The following is a 24356-nucleotide window of genomic DNA, read 5'->3' as shown; positions in this document are numbered from 1 at the left end:
GCGGTACACTGCTACCTTGAGCTCCACATACACGCTAGATGATAGGAACATGGAATTCAGCATCTTTTACTTCTCCAACCAACAGGTCAAGAATAAAAAAAAGAGCCATGAAAGAAAGCTTACCTGGCAAATCCTGCCCCCAACCAACAATATAGCTAACAACCCAACCCACAACTGTTGGTTAAAAAATATACCTTTTGTTGAAAAGAAGTGAATTCCAGCAACAGCCTATTCTGACCCCAAGCTAAATAACAATAGCAAAATGAAATTGTAAATGTCTACCGAGATAGCATTGGAAACTGATTTCACCGTCCCTCCTCCTCCAGAGTTTCCTTTATGACACGAAAATAATTTTAGTCATGGGGAAGAGTGGGAGAAACCAGCAAAGAGAAAGAAGCGTGGTTTCAGTGCGAGTACAATATTAAATGCCCGGAAAGTAGATGATCCTCAATAACTGAAGCCTCAATAAAAACTTCCTAAACCTTTTCCCTTTTTGTTCCCTTTGAGAAATGGTGGAGCAATTTGCATTTACGGCTTAGTTCCTGTTTCCAAAATACCCCTTTAACTTTTTCTTTTCTCTTTTTATGGTAGGTATAAATAGCACCAAATTGTCAAATCACAGCTATTTTGTGTGCTACCTATACAAATAGGTCTGATTTCTGGCCAGCCATAAAACAATTACTGCTGAATTCCCCTGGCTCTTTGATATCCAGCCTGTGCACAGGGCTTCAAAGCAGTCTCCAGGACTTTTCTTGGGGCACTGCTAAAAAACCACCTAGCAGAAACACAGAAGATAAAATGTCCCTGTGCCTATAAACACACGGAGACATAACTACAGAAATAAAGCAATTCTGCAACATCATGGTGGGGTTTTCTTCTCCCAAAAGAATTAGAGACATCCCAGTACTCTGAACTACTTTGTAGCGATGTGAATTTACTAGAATATCTTTCTCCAAAATTGTATGGCTATTTTGCCAATCTTCAGGCCTCTCCAAAATTAAGAATTACTTTGCTTCCAGGAAAATTTTCTGATTTACTTAAATAACTTATCCCAGGGGAATTTGCTAGGATGGAAGGAAAGCTCAGCTTCTTGAGCACAGAAATAACTATACAACATAGTATTTATGCAGTGTAGCAAAATTCATTCAGGCTGCTTTGAACAAGTTTAAGTTTGGTCAAAACATCAATAGAGGAAATTTCTTTATGAACAATTGTATGTTTTCACTCTATTAAAAGGACTTTATTCTCACATGACTTGTGGGAAATTAGTACTCTGTATGTGAGATATGTGGGAAAGCACACTCACATAAATACCTACCATACATAGCACATATGTATGTGCTATTACAGGCTGTCTCCTGCTAAGCCATACAAAAACAATGAATCTACTGCAAGGAAATGAGTAAAAGTCCAGTCAGAACTTACTTTGTGGTATACTGGAAGGGTGGCAAATCTAACATGATCACAAAAGTTCCCACTACCTAAGTTCTTATATCTTTATTAACATTGCTAATATATAACATACACACAAACACACACACACACACACACACACACACACCCCTATGAATATATATAAAAAACAGAGATAAGACATGTCACTTTTTTAAAAATTCTTTCTACCAATGGCATCATGCCAATCCGTTTTTCTCTAACCCAATACTTTCAACAGCCCTGTCATAATACACCAGGTTTTCACAAATTATGAAGTTGACAAGCATGTGACTGTAAAAGTACAGTGGATACAGATTTTATATATATGCATAATAAGTAAGGACCACCTTTTTACCCAAAATCTGTCCATACTTTCTCCTTTTCTCTTTATCACTGTCAAAAATAAAGCACTTTTAAAAGTTATCCCAGATCAGACTTTAGCACACATCTATGATTTATCGAAGGAAACCACTTGTACATATGTACCCAAAAACATGGAGCCACATTGTTTTAAAAAAATCCATGCACATCCACTCTTAGAATTCTGCAGATGAGCCTTCTCCTTCTAAGCCAAAAACTCACCACTCAAAACCAGAGCCACCTGCTTATAGCCCTGATCCAGAACACAGCTTTTGTCTCTTAGGTCAAATCTGGCATCCAAAGTCGGTACTAAAGTTCCTCATAACAACGTGATTGTGTAATCTCTCAAATTCAATTATATTTTCCCCCTCCAGAGTTTTTTTTTTTTAACCAAGGCCAAATGCATTAACACACAACAAAATTCTCAACATGAGTGATAAAAATGCATTAAAAGTAACCTTTAATCCATGCTATTAACTGATTTTATTCTATTTTGGCACGTTTGAAGTAACTCATCTAAGGATTAGTTAGGCTTTTCTACACTTCTTTTTATCAGGACCCTACCATTCTTGATTTAGTTTTGAGAGAAAAGGGTTTGCAAAAACTATAATAATCTCACAGCTGGAGATGGCTGGAAAGTCCGTTAGTACTCATTGTGCCCTTAATTTGCAGGAAGCCTTTGTGTTCTTCTCCTCATTTTACATGCTGAGCAGTTTTCACTGATAAAGTACTTATAGGCTAGTTATTTTAGATTAATGAAAAGCCCAGTAAAATTTTATGTAAAACGACTGTGAACTTTTCGCTTTAAACTCCTGAAATGTATCCTCAGAGCCTTGATTGCTTGAGAATCTTAACCCTGGTAATTCGCCTCAATAGTTTTCACGTGAGTGGGCAAAGGCAGTCTTATAATTTTTTTTTAAGAAGTATTATTTTCAAACAGAGAAGGCCAAAATTTCAGACTATGAATTCGGATGGAATGGCAGGAGCCTCCGGGCAAACACACTGATTTAATCATACAGCAGAGCGGTGGGTTTCAAAACCCTGCCCTCCTCTGCCTCAAAAATAATTTCCTTGCCCTTTAAACCTGTGGCAATAATGCAAATGCACTATACAAAAGGAACCAGCATTGCGGGGATTTTGTTAGGACTTTTAACATTATGACATCAATCTCAGGAGTAGATGGCCTTGTTCTAATTCTGCACTTAATCCTAAATGAGAGCTTAAAGTCAGTAGCTTAGTATTTCCCCTTCCTCTAAACTTCAAACCTAAAAGGACACTCAAGTACCTCATAATTGAGGATTCTAAGTCCAACTCCACTTTCCCCCTTCCTATAAATCTTGGTATGGAGAACAAAGTCTAACCTAAGTTTTCAGATCTGCCTGAAGTAGTAATAATAATAATGATAATGATGTAGAGTTTTGTCATATTCCAAGACATGAAAATAGATTATCGTGGAGTGCGAAAATTACTCCTTTTCTGTTACACGACATTCCTGTAGACCAGAAGTTCAAATCCTAGCCACAGAGATTGGTATCTAACCCAGCAAGTATATCACTCATATCTAACACAGCAAGCCTATCTGCAAAGCAGAAGGGATAGCGGCTGAAATGAAGAGGGTTAAACAATTTCTTTTGTCAGGCCACTGGCACAGTCTACAGCTTCTGTCTAACTTTCCTGTAACGGTCATAGCAAAGCTCCAGGAAGTTATCCAAGGCAGCACTGGTCCTCAGTAACTAGATCAGTGCTCTTTCAATTTCAACCAAGGTAACGGATAATGAAAACAAAATTATTCCTTAGCCTGTGAGTTTACTTGACAAGCTAATTTTTGCCAACCTTCAACTTTCATACACATGCACAGCCCTATGAGCTGTGCCTTTTTCTGTGTGTAGACAACCTCGATAACTTTTAAATACTGAGTAAGTGAGGTAAACTTTAGATAGCTATCACTCTTCAAACCCACTTGTAAAAACTGCTGGAAAAGTTTTTATTCACCAACAGCAGTAAGCTAAAAAAGAAAAGGCAAACCTTTAGTCATTGCTGTAAACTGTTGAGCCACAGATTTTTGATTCTATCAGCAAAGAAAGCTGTAGAATTCATACCAGCTATGTATAACCTAAACACTGTGTAATGATTCTCAGAAATAAACTCAGGTCCACAGCAATTACCCTTTTCTACTGAAAACTTACATTGCTTAAAACAAACAAAAAAAGATTTCTCAGTATATATCATCATCCAGTTATTACCAAGATATCTGAGATACCTACACCTATGTCCTTTTCTACCTAGCCTGTGAAAAACAGGTATTTCGTAATCTAGTCAAGACTAACATTTATTCATTTACTTATTTATTTTTATATAGAAATGCAGCATTTTTATATATATTAAGTTTTTCAAGTGTATGATTAAGGAAAATAAAACAATCAAATCAATGACCCAAATGTTATGTTAGCAGTGTGGTTACTAACCACAGATTCACACTAGAAAGAAGCTATAAAATAATTTCAATCAAAGTTACAGGGGAATACACATGACCCCAACACTCCCCATTTGAGTATTTATAGCATATGTTTAAATACATAGTTTTCTTCAGATACGTTTCTCTAAAAACTAAATTGTTTTCTAAAGACCGATTTTAATCCAATATTTATAATCCCAATCCTGCTCACTTTTACAAAGGCTTGGGACAGAGCAATTTTAGTTAAACTTCAGGCGAGTACAAATCTATACTACATGCCACAGGTGAGAGAGACTGATTATAAGTACTTCAAATATTCTAAGTAAAAATAAATTTCATCATTTTACACTATCTTAAGTAGAAGAAATGAGGCTTCAACTATATAACATTTATAAATATGTTTCCTACAGGCATAAAACCTGTTATAAACTATGAGTTAAAATATACACATGAGTAGATATTTGTGAATTGACATCTTTATAGATGGTTTGTTTAAAAAATAAATAAATACCAAAAGCTAGGTTAATACGCTTCACTTTCAGGGACTTAAATCATACATTCTTCAAACAAAATTAAATAAATCCGTTTCCTCGTAATTAAGGATGGGAATTCAATAATGTGAAACTATCTCTGCATATTCTCTACCGCTTGGGAATGTAACTGGTTATGTTCAATATAATGTACTTAGTGGATCTTGGAGCCCACTGCCTGTGAAATCTCCCATGGAGATTCAAGACCACCCATTGAAAATAGTACAACATTATTGCCTGAAGCAAGAAGCTGGTACATAGGACTGGTTATTCAAGTCTTTTAAATACTATTTTATTGAGGGATTGTGGGAGGTGAAGGAGGGGGAGGAGGGGGATTCATGAGTGGCTGGGGGAGGAAAACTCAGACAGAAAAAACAGATTTCTAAAGCAGAGGTTCCTGTGGTACCCCCCCACGCCTTCAGCCCACCCCCACTTTTTAAAAAGCTACATAAACAAAGTAATAAGTGCTCAATTTCAGAGAGAATTACATTATACTCCATTTGAACCGGGTACAAAGTACTTTTATTTGAAAAGCTGCTTCTCTTCTGTTATAAACAATTTTACCCAGCACCCATTTCAGACAAGAGAAGATGGCTAGGGAGTGTGGGAGGTGGAGCCAGGAAAAATTCACTCAGTGTCTTTCAATGCCTTAAAGAGTTGATCCAATAAAGATCCTTTAGAGAAAACTTTAAGTCTATTTTTTTTCTCCAAGTAAGCAAATCTTACAGGAAGGCTTTTCTTTTCTAGGGTACTGCACCCTGTCTCTTTAAATTCCAGGCCTGCCCCATTTCCCACGCATTCAATGAAAGCCCCACGTTTGCTGGCCTTCGGCCCACAATGTCAAGTAGTTTTCTTGCTATTGAATTTCAAGATTATTCTTTTGGATCATTTGCCCTTTAGTTTTAAGCACGCCAAAGCAAAAATAATGTCTTTCTACACTAATATAAAGAAAACTCTGAGGTCTTTACAAGCCCACAAGTAGAGAACACCTTGTCCTTCGGTCCCCCTTTTCACCGCAGAATACGCTCCCACTCCATATGCTCAGATAAAGGCTATTTATACACTATCGTGGACTATCATAGCTTTGTCCATCCTATGACAAAATTTTACAAGTCTGCTCATTTAGTACCCAATTTGGACTCTCTAACAATCCATGATACCCAAACCAGGTCTGGGTATTGCTCAAACTCTCAAGTCTTCTTCAACTTGGCCCCTGGAGCATTCAGTTAGAAAAAAAAAAAAAAAATTTAAGCCAATTATTTTATTTTCTCTATTTCCAGTTTAGGCATGTATATCAGTAAATTTGATACTAAAAAGAGAGAGTATATATTGCAAGCTGAAGTCACGAAATCACAGAACCAAGAGTGTATTTCCCTTGTTATAAGACGTACCTTAATCTAGAAGAAAGGAATCTAGGCCATTATAAATCTCACTTAAAATTCTCTCAAAAGGAATAGAAATAGTTAAGTAGAAATTTATCAGGAGAACTACATTAAGTTCATGAAAAAAAGAAAAAAAGTTCCAAATGCTAGCAAACAGAACCTGAAGTGGCAACTCTGTGGAAGTGGTTAACAAGAAACGCCAGAATCACAAACATCAGTCTTTATACATTTACAAGCACTGGAAGGTAGAGTTATTTAGACTAACCATAATTTATAAATTTTGTAAAAGCATCTATCACTAAAAGGAAAATATTATTTTTATTTGACATACAGCTTTACTACGCATTTGTGCACAGTACACTTTTGGGATTTTTTAAGGCAAAAAAGCAAAGGCATTTTCTTGTAGATCATAAAATTTTAGACTGCAGGGAGACCTTTGAGGACAACTAAAATTAACCCCCTCATCTTGCAGAAATCGTTTCTCTTAGTGGTATTTAAGAAATATTCATGTCAATCTGTCTGCGCTGCATATAAAACATGAAATTATATTTTAATTTTTAAACTTGAAGCTATTTTTGTAGCTTATGTATGAAATCTTATTAAAGCCATGGTAGTGCTAAAATAGTTTGGTTTTATGCAATTATGTATCAATTCTCCATCCAAAAAAGGACTACTTCTTTTCCTGCCCAAATGTTTTTTGGTTTTTTTTTTTTGCTTAGAGTTTCATGTTTAACTTCAAATACAAAGATCCACAAATTAGAAACGATTCTTTTTATTTCCATTTATAGGTTATATTTATTCTTATAATCATCACTATATATCTGAATAACATGATGAGAGTCCTTAATAGCCCAGTTTTTAAAGTAAAATGCAGGCTCAGGAAAAATTTCTTACACATCAAGATAAAGCTGCTAATTACCAAAGTTATACCCATTAAAATTCCACAGGAAGAAAATAAGGCAAATCTTTCAAAACATTCCTATGTACTTCTTTTTTCTTTTTTTTCTTTTTCTTTTTCTTTTTTTTTTTTGTGGTACTGGAGGTGGAACCCAGAGGCTTTCTACCTCCGGGCTATACTCCCAGACCTTTTTTATACTTTATTTGGAAACAGGGTCTCACTAAGTTGCTGAGAGCCTCACTGAGTAGCTGAGGCTGGCTTCGAACCCTTACAATCCTCCTGTCTCAGCCTCCCAAGCGCGGGGATTACAAGCGTGCGCCACCACGCCATTCCTATGTATTTCAAAAATATATCATCAGCCCTCAATTTCCATGGACTAGGAAACAGACCTATGTTTTTATGTCTATAGTTAAAATGTGAAGATGTCTTCTTTGCCCTTATTCCCTAAACAATACAGTATAAACAACCACTTACACAGCACTTGCAAAATTTATCAGGTTTCATAATTAATCTACAGATGATTTACAGTATATGGGAAAGGCTGAGACAGGAAGATTGCAGGTTTGCAGCCAGCCATGGCAACTTAGGCCCTCTACAATTTAGTGAGATCCTATTTCAAAATAAAATAAAATAAAATAGGGCTGGGGGTGTAGCCTAGAGGTCAAAAGCACTTGGGTTCAATCCCTAGTACCAATACATAAATAAATAAATGTATGTATGTAAGTAAGAAAGTAAATTTATGGCAAGATTATGTGCATTATAGGCAATACTATGCTAGTTTACATAGTGGACTTGAATATCCATGGATTCTGATGTCTGAAGGGGTCTTGAAACCAATCCCCTATGGACACCAAGAGATCATTATAGTGCATTGAAATATTAAATGTGATTGTGTTTGTTATAAGGAATATCTCATATAAAGAATATGTACTTGTAAATCAGGCTACTCTTGCTACTTTTACAACTTCAACATGCCATGAATTGTTAAGAACAGTAAAAATATGATCTGCATGTTTCTCCTTACCTTAAAGCTTACAATCCATTTATGAAACATTTGTGCAGACTTCATAGTAAAAGCAAAAAATTCAAAATTACAAGATGGGAAAAATTTAAATAATGAAATATAAAAATGTTCCCTGGGAAAGACAGTCATTTTTCAAATAAGATTATTTTCAGAAAACTAAATGGCTTATTGTAAATATGTCCATATATATTTAGATATATAGTTTTTAGCTGGGGCATGGTGGCACAAACCTGTAATCACAGTACTTGGGAGGCTAAGATAGAAATATTGTAGGTTCAAGACTCTCGGCAACCTAAGGAGACCCTGTTTCGAAACAAAAATATATATTTTTTTTTTAAATAAGAGCTGGGGTATAACTCAGAGGTAGAAAACCCCTGGGTTCAATCCCCAATACCATAAAAATAAATAAATATAACTATATAGTTGTACTTTCATACAGATAATATATGTAATCAAGACACCTTGAAAAATTTTAAGAAATTTACTGAAAACATAGGTTTTCAATGTCCCACCTCCCCGAGATAGCTTTTATTACTATTTTGCCCTGGGTTCGATCTCTGGTACAGAAAAGAAGCATGGATTTTGCTGTAGTAGTGTCTTCCATTTTGCCCTGAGTTAAGGAAAGAAGGCAAGGAGGGAGGGAGAGAAGAAGGGCTGGTTGCTTTTGCTATAGTAGTATCTTTCCATCATTTCATTGATATATTTTTATCTGTCTCAGAATTCTCAAAATATTTGTAAAGAAGAACAATTCTGGCCATTCTAATATAAAGGAAAGGAACTCAGTCAAGTGCTAAGATCAATGATGCCAATAAACCCAAAAAAGAGCCTCTACAAGAAAAGATACTATGTCAAGTAGTATTCACTACAAGCTATTGTGTAGCCTTTACAACCTGAGAAAACGCTCATTGATTTGCTGCTCCATTAAAATGTCTCTAGGCCAGGCGTGGTGGCGCACACTTGTAATCCCAGCATTTGGGAGGCTGAGACAGGAGGATTGGAGGTTCGCTAATAGCCTCAGCTACTTAGTGAGGCCCTCTGCAACTCAGTGAGACCCTGTTTCAAAATAAAGAATAAAAAATAGGGCTGGGGGTATAGCTCGGAGGTAGAATGCCTCTGGGTTCCATTCCCTGTACCACAAAATAAAATAAAAGTCTCTATTTGTATATTTCTGTATAAATTAAAATTTTAGTTTTAGTCAATCATTTGAAAATTCTCTTTATCAAGCTGGAATAGAAACTAATATTTCTGAGCCTAAAAAGTTACATAGCATGTTACAACTAAAGAATAGAAAGGTACTTGCTTTTCAAAACAACTTTAAGCAATTTAACAAAACTGCATAATTCCACTTGCATTATTAAATAGAAAACCCTATGAGTATTTTTTAATTAATTAATTAATTTTTTTGGTGGTACTGGGGATGGAACACTTCTACCTCTGGGTTATACTCCCAGACCTATTTTTTATATTTTCTTTGGAAACGGGGTCTCTTAAGCCAGCGAGGCTGGCTTCAAACCTGTGGGATTCTCCTGTCTCCGCCTCCCAAGCACGGGGATTACAAGCGTGCGCCACCATGCCTGGCAGAAAACCCTATGAGTATTTTAAATGATCAAAGAATTTTTATAATTTTTCCTAACCTGTTTGCATGATAATCTAGTGCTCAATTGTTACCGAGTAATAGAAATACAAGTAGTCATCTGATATGTGATACTTTTTTGTGTGCGTGGTACTGGAAATTGAACCCAAGGGTATTCTACCTTCTAGCTACACATCCAGCCCTATTTTTATTCTTTATTTTTGAAATAGAGTCTAAGTTGTTGAGAGCCTCACTAAGTAGTTGAGGCTGGCTGCAAGCCTGTGATTCTCCAGTCTCAGGCACAAGTGTGAGCCACCATGTCCAGCTCATCAGTGATACCTTAGAAAAGCTAATCAAGTGACAAAATTTCAAGGTCTGGCCTAAAGTACATAAAATTTAAAATGAAATCAGTCAACATGAAAAACTCAATAACCGAATGATACAGCCAAGAGCCAAGTTTAAGAAAAAAAAAATTCAAACATATACAGTCTCTAGAGTTCTTGGAACTCAACCTACAAATAGTACTTGATGGCTGATTTACAGCAATGCGATCATATGTGAACTTCTCGCAACCAAAATGTAATCATCTACTTGATATGTCCTTTCAGAATCTAATCATCAAAGATTCCAATACACTAAGGTTCATATCTCAATAAGAAGAAGAAATATTCTCAGGACTAGTGATGTATCCCAACAGTAGAACACTTGCCTAGAAGGCAGGCGGGCAGGAAAGAAGGAAGAAAGGATCTCCAAATGATTATATTTCTAAAAAGTGAGAAATTAAATACAACACTACATGTCTACTGACCAGCATGATAATCAGTATGTAGCTAATATTTAATAAATTGTGCCTATAGTCCCAGTACATGGAAGACGGAGACAGTAGAATCCCAGGTTGAAGGCCAGCCTCAGCAACTTAGTGAGGTCCTCAGCAACTCAATGAGATTCTGTTTCAAAGTAAAAAAATATAAGCCCTGTGTGATGCATGCTTGTAATTCTAGTACTTGGGAGGCTGAGATAAGAGGATCACGGATTCGAGGATAACCTCAGGAAGTAGTGAGACTCTCATCAACCTAGTAAGACCCTGTTTCATGGAAGCTAGAAACAGCAGGGTCATAGAAGGAACCCTAGCCAAAGAAAGAGAAACCACAGATGAGCAAATAAGGTGACCTAACTGAGGGGGATGGGAGGGAGAAAGAGGAAAATCCCCTAATATGCATGATGTACATTCATAAACACATCAAAGTTAAACATGAGAAGGAGGGAGGGAATGAAGTGGAAATTAGGAAAAGGCTAAATAAGTGATGTGTGATGTATGCTTCTACCATCTTGTAGCCCACTAAGACGTATGACTACAATGCACCAATAAAAAAAAAAAATTTAAGATAAAAATAAAAATAGAGCTAGAGGTAACTGGGCATGGTGGCGCATGCTTGTAATCTCATTCAGGAGGCTGAGACCGGAGGATTGTGGTTCGCGGACAGCCTCAGCTACTTGGTTAGGTCCTCTGCAACTCAGTGAGAGCCAGCTTCAAAAGAAAGAATATGCCAGGCGTGGTGGCGCACGCTTGTAATCTCAGCGCTTGGGAGGCTGAGACAGGAGGATTGCACAGGTTCGAAACCAGCTTCAGCTACTTAGTGAGGCTCTCAGCAACTTAGTGAGACCCTGTTTCCAAACAAAGTATAAAATAGTTCTGGGAGTATACCTCTGAGGTAGAAAAGCCCCTGGGTTTCACCCCCAGTACCACAAAAATAATAAATAAATAAATGAATAATACAAAATAGGGCAGGTGGTGTAACTCAGAGGTCAAATGCTCCTGGGTTCCATCCCCAACCCACCAGAAAAAAAAAAAAAATAGAGCTAGAGGTATAGTTCAGAGGTAAAATACCCCTGGGTTCAGTACCTAATACCACCAAGAAAAAACAAAAAATAGGGCTGGAGGTTGTAGTTGAGAGGTAGAAAACCTGTGGATTCAATTCCCAGTACCATAAATTAATAAACTATATACTTAATTCTACATTAGTGATTTGATCTAATGTTTTATAACAACAAAATAATACTAAGCTGCTGAGGGCTTCTAGAAAATGTGATTCTAAGCGAACACAATGTTTCCTGCTTAATTTAAGGGGTGGTTCCGTTTACACAAAGTCAAGGTACAGAAGAAATTGAGTTTCAAAACTGTGAACAATAATTTGTAATTAGAGGGGGAGGAGGATGGGAGCTAAAGTCAGGGATTCTAAAACCCCTCTTCTGACTTTCAAAATCTGCCTTTGTTATATTGTTGCCAAAAACTCCCAGTGCTCTAGACACTGCAGGCAAAAAAGTATCAGTAGAATCTATACAGATGCAGAAGTCCCATCTCCTCTAAGTGTAACTCTAAAGCAACATTAAAAGAAACAAGAGGCCAAGACAAGAAGGAGGAAGTGCAGGAGGGATCAAAGTATGTAACACCCTACAGAGGCCCCGCTGTTCCACACCAGGAAAGAAGCTTCCTGCTCCCAGTTACTACTGCTGCACATAGAGGAAGAAAAGCTATATAACACACGTGATGGGACAATCTTAAACTATCTCAACAACCTATCCCATTAAAATCAACCAAAATCCCCAAAGCTCAAACTCTCCATTTTTCACTGAGTCACTATAAAACAGCTGCTTATACTAGAGGAATGAGGAAAGCAATCAAAGGAAAGAGGAATTTTTTATACCAGAATGCATTTTAAACACTAACAAAATGTCAGTATTCAGCAATGTATATTAATAAAGTATTGGGTATGGATGGTACAAGTTCTACAGGAAACCTTGCTTTAATATTCAAGGTGTTTATGTTTATGAAAATGAATAGATACCTAGAATAATCAGAGAATAGTCTCTGCCCATGCCCATCCTTGGAGGAAGAGGAAATATAGGGGACAAAAGAACCTAGTCACAAAAACTAAAAAGAATCATGCCAACAAATTTTATATCTAGAAACTTGAAGAGGCAAGTAATCTCTCTATTCTGTAAGACATTACTATGATTATTAATATTTTAGGGAACTGTTTATATATACTTTGCTGGATTTTTTTTTTCTTTGTTGGTTGGTTGGTTGGTTGGTTGGTTGGTGGTGGTACTGCGGTTCCTGGAAACCCTTCTACCTCTGGGCTACACTCCCAGACACCTATATTTTTTATATTTTTATTTGGGAACAGGGTCTCTTAAGCCAGTAAGGCTGGCATGGAACCTGTGAGACCCTCCTGTCTCCGCCTCCCAAGCACAGGAATTACAAGCGTGCGCCACCATGCCTGGCTATACTTTGCTTTTTAAAATAATTATATATAAGCCAGTTGTGGTGGCACATGCTTGTAATCCCAGTATTTGGGGGTGAGACAGGAGGATTGCAGGTTCGCATCCAGCCTCAGCAACTTGTGAGGCCCTCTGCAACTTAGTGAGACCCTATTTCAAAATAAAGAATAAAATAGGGCTAGGGGTGTAGTTCAAAGGTAGAATGACTTTGGATTCAATCCCTAGTACTGAAAAAAAAAAATGATTATATATAGCTGGGTATCAGGACACACACCTATAATCCCAGTACTTGGGAGGTTGAGTCAGAAGGATCACATGTTCAAGGGCAGTCTCAGCAAGTAATGAGACTCTCGTCAACCTAGGGAGACTGTTTCCAAATTAAAAAAAAATAGGGCTGGGAATGTAGCTCAGCGGTAGAATACCTATGGGCTCAATCCCCAGTCTCACACACACACACACACACACACACACACACACACACACCATTATATATGCACAAAACATTTGGCCTAGTATTTATAGGAAAATAACTTATGGATCCTACTAAAAACAAAGAGAAAGATCTAGCTTTTACAAAACTAAATATTTTTAAAGATAAAATATTCAGCCCTGAGAATACCAATCTTCAAGCATGGTTAATAACTTTATTTAAATTCAGTTAATCATCTTTAATAATAAATATCATTTTAAACAAATTGGCCTCAGACTCAGAAATAAAGGTAAGCCATAATTTTCCTTAATGCAAGTGATGACATTGCACTGGTTTTATCCAAAAAGTTAATTGTTAACTACTTCATACCAGTTGAATCACACCCAAATGCTGGCCTTATCTTTTTAAAAATTCCGTATTAGCCTTTTTCAGGAGTCAACCACTGTATATAATTACAATCCTGTATAGGGTGGGAGAAGAAGAATATATGGAAATAACCACTATTTAACAACAATTTTTTCTAATGATTTAATCTCAAAGGAATGTTCAATTAATCTATAAAATAAATTTGATTTTGTCTAAAAGTAGCTACAGAACTTTTTCCTTTAACACAGCATTACTACAGTTACTACCACTTCATTGAATCCTAGATCGTGTCCACAAAAGCAGTTATTGCTAAACATCTGTCTGCTAATATAAGTGAATAATTACTCAATGTTTTAAAAGTAAACACTAACTGCTGTTTATTACTAGTTATCCATGCAAAGGCACACTTGTGACTCATTGTGTCTACATGCAAGATTACTCCATATTTCTAGGCCTTTGGTTAAAAGTAAAACAGATTAGACAAACAAGAAAAATCTCAGGTGTCCTCTCCAGCGCTCAAATCACAAGTGCACTGAAGGCAGGGACCCTCTCCTCTTACGTTCATCTCCTCCAGTCTTCCACAGTATCCTGCAAATATCAAATCTTTTGGTTAAGCAAATTACCAGGCCCACAAGCTAAATAACACTTAAAGTCAAAGAGGAAAACAAAATAAAACAGATCAGCCATATATGTTGGCACATGCCTATAATCCCAGTACTTGGGAAGCTGAGACAGGAGGACCACAGACAGGCTCAAGGCCAGCCCCAGCATCCTAGTGAGACTATTTCAAAATTTAAAACCTAAGCTGGGGAGCTGGGTGTGGTGATGCAGGCTTGTAATCCCAGCACTCAGGAGGCTGAAACAGGAGGATCGAGGTTCGTGAACAATCTCAGCTACTTAGTGAGGTCCTTTGCAACTCAATGAGACCCTGTTTCAAAATAAAGAATAAAAAATAAGGCTGGGGGGTGTAGCTCAGAGGTAGAATGCTCCATCTCTAGTACTACAAAAAAAAAAAAAAAAACTAAGCTGGGTATAGTAGCACTCCCTTGTAATCCCAGTATTTGTGAGGCTGAGACAGAAAGATTGCAGGTTTGAGGACAGCCTCAGCTACTTAGTGAGGCCCTGTTTCAAAGTAAAGAATAACAAATATGGCTGGGGATATGTCAGAGGTGAATGCTCCTGGGTTCAATCCCCAGTATCACAAAAAAATTAAAAATAATAAAACAGGGTTTAGGGTCCAGCTTAGAAGTAAAATCCTCTCTGGGTTCAATCCCCAGTAACTAACACACACACACACACACACACACACACACACACACACACACACACACATACCATACAACAACAACAACAACAACAACAACAACAAAGCAGACTAATTTAACAAAATTAGCCATAAATTAAGCTGCAAGAAAAAATGGAACATTTCAACTGATTAACATCCTATAAATGAGAAAAACCTGAATGTCCCAGTCATTCTCTGAAAGAAAAGAAGGATCCAAAAAGAAGCCAATAAGGAGGAAATCTAAATGATCAATAAACATGTTTTTAAAAGCTTAAAATGCTACCCACTAGAAGCCAGAGAAATGCAAATGAAAACAAAATATAACATCTTTCAACTCAATAACAAAAGTAAGAATATTAAAATAGCCAATTCTGGCAAAGACGCAGAGAAAAATGGCACTCAATCTCTGAGCGAGTATAAACCATCACAGCTACTTTGTAGAACAAACTGACAATGTGTAATACAGATGAAAACGCACATGTCTACAGTCCAAAGACTCAAGTTCTAGGCCTGTGTCCAAACTCTTAATTCATCTGCACAAGGTAACTATACAGAGATGTTCACTGCACAAAACAGAAAATGTTCTACTTTTTTTTTGTAGTGGGGGTTGAGCTCAGGAGCATACTATACACCCCAGTCCTACGTTTTCTTTTTTTTTCTTTCTTTCTTTCTTTATATTTTATTTGAAACAGGGTCATGGCAAGTTTGTCTAGTTGCTGACGATCTCACTAAGTTGCTGGGGCTGGCCTCTAACCTACAATCCTCTGTTCTCAGCCTCACAAGTACTGGGACTATCTATAGGTGTGCATCAACACACCTGACTACATACTTCTTAACAGGAGAACAGGAAAGCAAAGTATAAAATATTCATATGATAAAATATTCAGAAGAGGATATTAAAGGGAATGATCTGACTCTACAGATAAATGGAGCTAGGTTCAAAAACACTGAGGGGGAAATAAAAATTATTCATTTATGAAAATGTTCTGATATTAAATAGTGGAAATGATTGCATGACATTATGGGGGAAAAAGATTCACTCAGTTTATAATGCCCGTCATGTTGATTTTAAGACACAATATACTATTATTTGTAAGCAATATAATATTTGATGTTTATGCCAAATGCAGATAAATAGAATGAAACAAAACCGAAAAAGTTGGAGGGAAAGGGGAGAGCATTTAAAAACTTTAGCTATACCTATTTTTACTCTTTAAAATAAGGATTCATATGATGTAAACATTTGCTCATTCTTGATAGTAAGGATTTAAATATTTGTTATATTATTCTTTGCTATCTTCCACACATTTTTTTATTTTTGAGAAAGAAAAAAACAGCCATGAACTACAAAGGGCACAAAACAGAAACATTACAAAAAACAAATAGCAAATAAGCACATATACATCAAACTACTGAGCAAATAAATGCAAATTAAAATAAAGGGTTTTTTCTCTCCATGCAGTAGATTCATAACGTCTTTTTTAAAAAAAAAAACTATTAATTTCTCATACTGGCAACCATGCAGGAAAATGGGCAGTCTTCTAAACCCTGGGAAAGTATAAGCTGGAACATTTATACCTTTTGGAAGAAAGTTTGGTAATACATATAAAAATTTTAAATCTATACACTTTTTGATTTAACTACCTCCCTTGTGGAAAGTTAACACAAAGATTATTATTGAAAAAAATCATAAAAATGAATGTCAAGGATGTCCATTACAGTATTATTCATAACAAATTAAAACTGGGAACAATATAAAGGTCTAAATAAAGTATAATACATCTATATTCATTATATTATTATGTAGTAATAGGGATCATCTATAAGACATCACCAAAAAGAGAGTAAAGGGCCCAAAGTTGGTCCACAGAAAACCCATTGGAAGAAAACAAGAAAGAAAGAAAAGAAAGAAAGGAAACTCTTTAAGGCAAAACTATAAACCACTCAACACCCCTGCCCTGCCCAGATTACAAAGGTTATTTCTACAAAAATAACCTAAAATAATGAATGTAAAAGACCTCTGCATAATACAGATAATATACCATTGAATAGACCGTGACACTAACTATAAAATATATTCAACAAAACTCAAATTTGAAATATCCTTTTCTGAAAAAAATAATTGTTAAATAATAGTTACACTACAACAGAAGAGGGCAAACACCCAGGGATGTCTACCTTTCCATTCTCTGGGAAATGCATGTTTCTATTAGCAAGCATAATCATGGTTAAAAAAAAGAATCAGCATCCATGTACATACTGGGCAATTTATCTGTGTCAGCTTGTATAGTGAATATTTCATATCAGCAGTTCTCAGAGTGTAGTCTGGGGACTTCGGTGCTCCTAAGACCTGTTCAGGTGACTGGCAAAGTTAAAACTGTTTCATAATGACGTGAAGCCTCTTTCAATCTCACTCTTTCACTAGGGTACAGTAGAGATGTCCAGAGACTACACAACATGTGATAACAAAACAGAGTAAATACAGTAGGTATTAGGGTCCAGTACCTTCTATTAAACCAGACGTCAAAGAGATTTACAAAAATAACTAAGCTGGGCATGGTGGCACACGCCTGTAATACTACTACTTGGGAAGCTGAGAAAGGAAGATCACAGGTTCAAGGCCAATCTTAGCAATTAAGCAAAACCCTGTGTCAAAATAATAAAATAGCTGGGTGTGGTGGTTCACGCTTATAATCCCTGTGCTTGGGAGGCTGAGACAGGAGGATTGCACAGGTTCAAAGCCAGCCTCAGCTACTTAGTGAGGTTCTCAGCAACTTAGTGAGACCCTGTTTTCAAATAAAATATAAAGTAGGTCTGGGAGTATAACCTGGAGGTAGAAGCATCTGGGTTCCACCCCCAGTACCACCACCAAAAAATAAAATAAAATAAAATAAAAATTTAATAATAATAATAATAATAATAATAATAATATAAAACAGAGCCAGGGATGGTGGCACACACCTGTCTTCCCAGTACTTGGAAGGCCATTGGAAGATCACAGGTTTGAGGACAGCCTCAGCAAGTAGTGAAATTCTCATCAACCTAGTAAGACCCTGTTCAAAAGAAAAGAACCTAACCTTATATAATTATTAAAAGCGTAAGTGAGGCTGGGTTTGGTGGCACACACTTGTAATCCCAGTACTTGGGAATCTGAAAGATGGCAGGTTCAAGGACAGTCTCAGCAAGTAGTGAGACTCTCATCAACCTAGTGTGACCCGTTTCAAAATAAAAATAAAATAGGGCTGCAGTGGTTGTAGCTCAGAGGTAGAATGCTCCTGGGCTCGATTTCCCAGTGCCACACAAGAAAATAAAGAAAAGAAAAAAGAAAAAAAAAAGAAATAAGACTGGGGGAATAGCTCAAAGGTAAAATGCCCCTGGGCTCAATCCCGGGTACTACAACAAAATGAAATAAAATAGGGCTACGGGTGTGGTTCAGAGATAGAATGTGCCTAGGATCAATCCCCAGCAATAATAATAATAGTAATAATAACAATAACAATAATAATAATAATATAATCAAATGATGTCACTCTTTTCACTAATGTTTTGTGGTTGTTCAGAATTTTCAGTATGACACATGTTAACAACTAAATCATTGGCTGGCTTTATCTTTAAACAAATTACAATTTGTTTAAGACATCCTGTTTTAATTTTTAGTACAGCAAATTTAACATCTATAACTTAACATAGAAAAGCTCTTTGGAGTCCTTGATTAGTAATAGTGTAGAGGCATCTTAAGTGGAATGAGTTGGAGAATAAGGATATATCCTTAATCTTCAATGTATTAAATTGTATCATTATTCTCATAATACAAAAGAGAAAACAGATACAAAAGTAACTTTCTCAAGAACACCCAAGTAATTTCTTAAGCCAGCCTTAGGATACAAATCGTAATTACTGACTCTCCTTTTAACCAGTAAGCAACAGTATCTACTCTTACCTAGTTACATGCTAATCTGTTTAAGAGGCAATATTCAGGGTTACTTTCTTTTGAAGACCCCCCCCATGTGAGGGGAACTGTTTACGTCTTCTATCTTTCTTTGACTTAAACTTTCAACTAAAATTAAAAAACGGCAATATTCAACTAGGTGTAGTGATGCACACCTATGATCCCATTACTTGGGAGGCTAAGATAGGAAGATCACAGAATGAAGGCTAGCTTTTTCCAAATAAAAAATAAAATAGGTCTGAGTGTATAGCTTGAAGGTAGAATGATCCTGGGTTCAATCTCTGGTCCCATCCCCATCCCTGATGAAAATAAGACTTTTTTTGTTTGTTTAAGTATTGGGGCTGTATTCTTTACATTCCAGTCTTATAAGGTAATGTGTACTTGTTGAGATATTTTAAATATATGAAATTAAGCTGGGTGTGGTGGTGCATGTGTGTAAGTCTGAGACAGGAGGATTTCAGGTTCAAGGCCAGTCTCAGCAACCTAGCAAGACCTTGTTTCTGAACAAAAAATAAAAAGGGCTGGGATTATAACTGGGAGGTAGAATGTCCCTGGGTTCAATTCCCAGGGCCACAATAATAAATTTAAAAAAAAAGCACCAAAAAATAAGATTTCATCACCCCAATATGACAAGCACCTACTAAAGAAAACCTGGTGAAAGTTCAGTGCCCGCTAGCCAGAATTCATACACATATGTATACATACATGGATCTTTTACCTATATAAGCACATTTCTTAAATGAAATCACATGGATTTAACAATTTGCTTTATTTCACTTAATACCGCTTTCAGATTTTCCTGCGTCTACAAACAGGTTTACCACTTTTTTAAAATAGATCATCATCAAGCCGGGCAGGTGGCGCATGCTTGTAATCCCTGCGCTTGGGAGGCTGAGACAGGAGGATCGCGCAGGTTCGAGCCAGCCTCAGCTACTTATTAGTGAGGCTTTCAGCAACTTAGTGACACCCTGTTTCAAAATAAAATATAAAATAGGTCTGGGAGTATAGCCCGGAGGTAGAAAGCCTCTGGGTTCCACCCCCAGTACCACAAAAATAAATAAATAAATCATCATCATCTTATTGCACCCAGCTGAGTTCCCCCATATGGCTTGCTTCCAAATTTTGGCTATTACAAAACAGACACACGAAATATGGTATATCTTTTTGTGCTTGTGAAGTCAAGTCTGTTGAAAAATTCCTAAAAGTAAATTGCTGGGTTAAAGGATATAAACATTAAAAGATCTTTTTTAAATTATTTATTTATTTATTATTGTGTGTGTGTGGTACTGAGGGTGGAACTCAGGGCCTTTTCTACCTCTGGGCTATACTCGCAGACCTATTTTATATTTTATTTGGAAACAAGGTCTCACTAAGTTGCTGAGAGCCTCACTAAGTAGCTGAGGCTGGCTTCGAACCTGTGCGATCCTCCTGTCTCAGCCTCCCAAGCACTGGGATTACAAGTACGCGCCACCAGACCCGGCCCCAAATTAAAAGATCTTAATAGATTTCGCCAAATTCCCTCCAAAATGCCCATGCCCAATTTACATTCTCGTCAACAGCATATGAGATTTCTACCAATAATTAAGCTTTTATGTGCCTTGGGAAATCATACTTTCTGTTACTTCAAAATGACAAGTATTATAACACTGTTCTCACTGGCCATCTTAATTCTAGTCAGAACCACACACAAATAATACTCTCCCATCTTTGCTTCTTTCTGATTCTTTAAAACACCCCCAAAGAGAAAATACACCAGGTATAAACAAAATCTGTACCTAGTAAATCCTCCGATATTAGATACCTTGATAGAAAGCTCTCCAAATTATTTTTGAAGCCACAAATCAGAACTACACAGTAACACTAGGCTCAAACACTTAAATCAAAGGGTAGTTGTAAGGGTGGATTTATTATGCTTTATCTGCCCACTCAAAGGACTAAAGGCTACAAATAAAAAGCTATCAAATCATACCAGTGGCCAAATTAGCTTACGTAAAATAATAAGCAACAAATTTCATATCATAAATGTCAACGGAACAGATTGCAGTTGTGAGGATGGTTGTAATTGGAAAAAAGTTCACTGAAATTCTTATCTTACTGAAAATGAAAACATTAATATTTTAAATGAAATGTTTTGAATGTGACTATTCATTTCAGTCATATCAGACTAGCATAAATCTTTGGTACTAATAAATAAGAGATGGTCTTTTCTTGCAAGTAGATAGTTTTAAAATGCATCATGCTCTGACCTGCCTATTATGGATTGGCTAATGGATATTCCAGGCTTCACTATTTCATCAAAATCTTTTTTTTTTTTCTAGGACTTTGTGCCAGTCGTTTTAAATTGAAGGTCTCCCACACATCTTTGTGACAGAGTAAAACCTCATTAATTCAAATCCAATTAGCTCAATTCTGAAATGGTATATGTAATTCTCATTCAGCAACAAGTTGAAAATACTATAATTTCTTCCTCTACAACTTTTCATATTATTGGGAAGTAAAGGAAATCAACCTGAAAATCAATTCACTTTTCTAAATCCAAGACTTACAAAAGTAAAGGCTCATTCATCTCTGTGGGTGAGCAGTTCATGGTCAGTTCTAAGCCTCATCTCTGATTATCAGCTACTGTATATAGTAAAGTGATAACTTCTTACTATTAATAGCCATTTACAGTTTAGTTTAAAGTAAGATGTCTTTCAAAAATCTTATACTCCCAGGGTTTTTCTCAAACTTATTCTTATCATTTCTATTTGTTAGTCTAAAGCATAAAATTTTATCCCATCATTTATAGGACTACAATACAGCAAAACAGAGCACCTTAAAAGGTACTAAAAATAACCTTAGAAATGCCTGACATTCTTATTCTAAATTTATTCTTATCTTTTTGAAAGATTTTTATACACCAAAAAACTAAGTCCCAGGATTAAGTGGCATGTTTGGTGTTGCTTGAACTTACAACTAACTATTCCCAATGAACAGAGAACCCTTCTCTCACCATCTGAATCATGTGTAATTACAATAGGACAAGGTCTCTCCTGGGCGATGTAAGCTGGCATTTTTCCCAGGACTTGTCACATCATGGGAACCACACATACAAATAAAAATCAAAAAATAAACATTTTAAAACAATGGTTTATAGATTGCATAAAGAAACACTGCAGTTGAGAATACAAATAGTGGAGTCCAACCAACAGACATCTCTCAGTAGAGAAGGTCTAAGTAGACACCACTGCTATCAAGGGGCTCCCCATGCCTAGCAACGACTCCCAGGTGTGGGCTGTGAGGCAGCACCCTTCTGTTCCCCCAGGCTGGACGGAAAGTCATTATTATTGGAAGAAAAAAAAAGAAAAAGAAAACATCACCACATATACCCACTAAAGCAGAGGAACAGTGGTAAAACACAGAAGAGGTTGATCATCTTTAATTTCATAACACCAATTTGCTGACGTGTCAGGTTGCAGAAATAAAGTTACCTTAAGAGCTACATCTTCTGCCAACTGAGTTAATTTTCTTCATGTAATAAATACTGCTTTTTGTTAGGTGTATTTCACCTTGAAGTGAAGAGGAGCCAAGTAGCAGTAAGAGTGTGTACCGAGGATCTTAGAAGGTGGTTTCTTTTGTTTAAACTCTTCTGCGATGGCTCTACGGACACATGGCAAGACAGAGAAAGATTCCAAAGAGCAACATTTTCAACCTCCTACAGTGACAGAAACTTAGCGATGCTCATCCTTATCACAGCTTTGGGAAATATCAAGTATATCTCTGTCTGTATTTTGATGTAAAATGCTAACATACTAAATGTTATTTCCTGTAGATCGCACATAGCCCTCTCTTAGAAGCTGAGTGCATTCACTAACCATCCAACCAAGCCCATTAAATTCAAGTTTTCAAAAGGAGCCATCAAGTAAACCACTAAAGGCATAACAATACAAACCTACTTCCCATTACACGAGCTCTGAAAACAAAAACAAGCATCAGCACAAACTCAGCCACCTCTAAGGCACACGGCATTCCTCCTTTCTTTATTCAACCTCTGCATGTTCAATAATTTCCACGTAGCTCTAAGCAGAATGGATTTATTATGATGTTACTCTAAGAAACTGCGGGAGTCCTAGATGCCAATAAAGATTACGGATCAAATGGAAGATAACTACTAACCATTGTGTCGACTTAGATAAATAAACCTGCTCACAAACAAAGCACCTTATTGTACTTGTACTGTTACCTCCTCTAATCCAACTAAAACAACCAGACAGTAGCTTTCCAGAGGCTGAAGGGAACAAAAACTAGGGTTTCTCAAATCCTCTTTAAATTTCTTTTAAGATGACATCCCTTTTCTCTTTTTCCAAACTGCCCTGCCCTTTATGGAAAAATGTTTGGGATACAGAGGCTCCTCGAGAATATGCAAACTAGACGCCAAGGCCAAGAACCAAGGTGGGAAAGAACGGAAGAGACAGGCCACAGAACATGTTTCCCTGAAACTTCACTTTCAATCTTTAAAAAAAAAAAACAAAACCTCTCTCTGCACGTCACACCCGGCACACACTTCAGAAGGTGGCTCAATTCGAAGGGGTAGGTAGGTGGTTAGGTGCCCCTGGGGGAGGCGAGCAAGTAAACCCCTGAACTAAATAAAATCCAGGCTGTTTGGGGGTGTGGCGTTGCTTATCCCCCAAAAAGCAAAGTCTGTGGCAACCGGCATCCAGTGCCTCACACGGAGAAGGAGGGCACAGAAGACCCTAAAGAGAATCGTCATGAACCCCGATGTATTCTCGGCTTAACAACGCAGGTAAATCTCAGTCTTTCCCTAGGAGAAAAAGGCGCAAACTATTTATTCCCTCCAGCCCCACCCACCAAACCTCCAACCCCAGCAGCTAATTGCACGCTTCCCCACAGAACCCGCGGCTAACCCCAGAGGACCGGTGAGGGCTGGCTTGGGATGAATAAACACTCGACACCTGACGGCCCTTTCTCCGCGGCGACTTCGCCGGAGCCCAGGTGGCCCGCGCGCCGGCGGGAGCCGGGACCTGGGCAGCCCGGCGCCCGCACCGGGGTCCCGAGGCTCGGCGCGGGGGGCGGGGAGCCGGCCGGGGGCCGCCGGGGCCCAGCGATTGTTTCCTCGCCCAGCAAAGACATTTTTTATCGAGCCTCTTTTGTATTCGAGCCCTACCTCTTTTTGGCCTAGGAAAGCTTTCGTGCAAGTGGAAGACGACTTTCTCCACAAAGTGTTGTATGTTGCTGTGCTCCGGGCCGCGCACGAACACCATCCAGTCGTGGGTGAAGCCCTCCACCGTGGGTTTCTTCCGCACCTGGGCGCGGTGCCCCAGCTCCAGCTTCACCTGCACGGCGCACTGCGGGCGGGGGGAGGAGAGACGGCCGTGAACAACAGGAAGG

The 24356-nt window shown here is 37.5% G+C and overlaps 1 protein-coding gene across 1 annotated transcript in view; it reads right to left on the bottom strand.

Annotated features, from left to right (window-relative positions):
- Positions 1-24098, bottom strand: part of MLLT3 (MLLT3 super elongation complex subunit) — a gene marked incomplete at both ends in the record, with an annotated part of 295725 nt that extends 271627 nt beyond the window's left edge. Inside the window, 3 exon segments of the mRNA XM_080709523.1 lie at positions 23873-24007; positions 24010-24050; positions 24052-24098. Of these exon segments, the coding sequence (XP_080565649.1) occupies positions 23873-24007; positions 24010-24050; positions 24052-24098 (223 nt within the window).
- Between the last annotated feature and the right edge of the window lie 258 nt (positions 24099-24356).

This window comes from Muscardinus avellanarius, assembly GCF_963383645.1.
Source record: "Muscardinus avellanarius genome assembly, chromosome: 13".
NCBI classification, from domain to species: Eukaryota; Metazoa; Chordata; class Mammalia; order Rodentia; family Gliridae; genus Muscardinus; species Muscardinus avellanarius.
The sequence above is the reverse complement of the archived record's forward strand: the minus strand, read 5'-3'. Positions and strand labels throughout refer to the sequence as shown.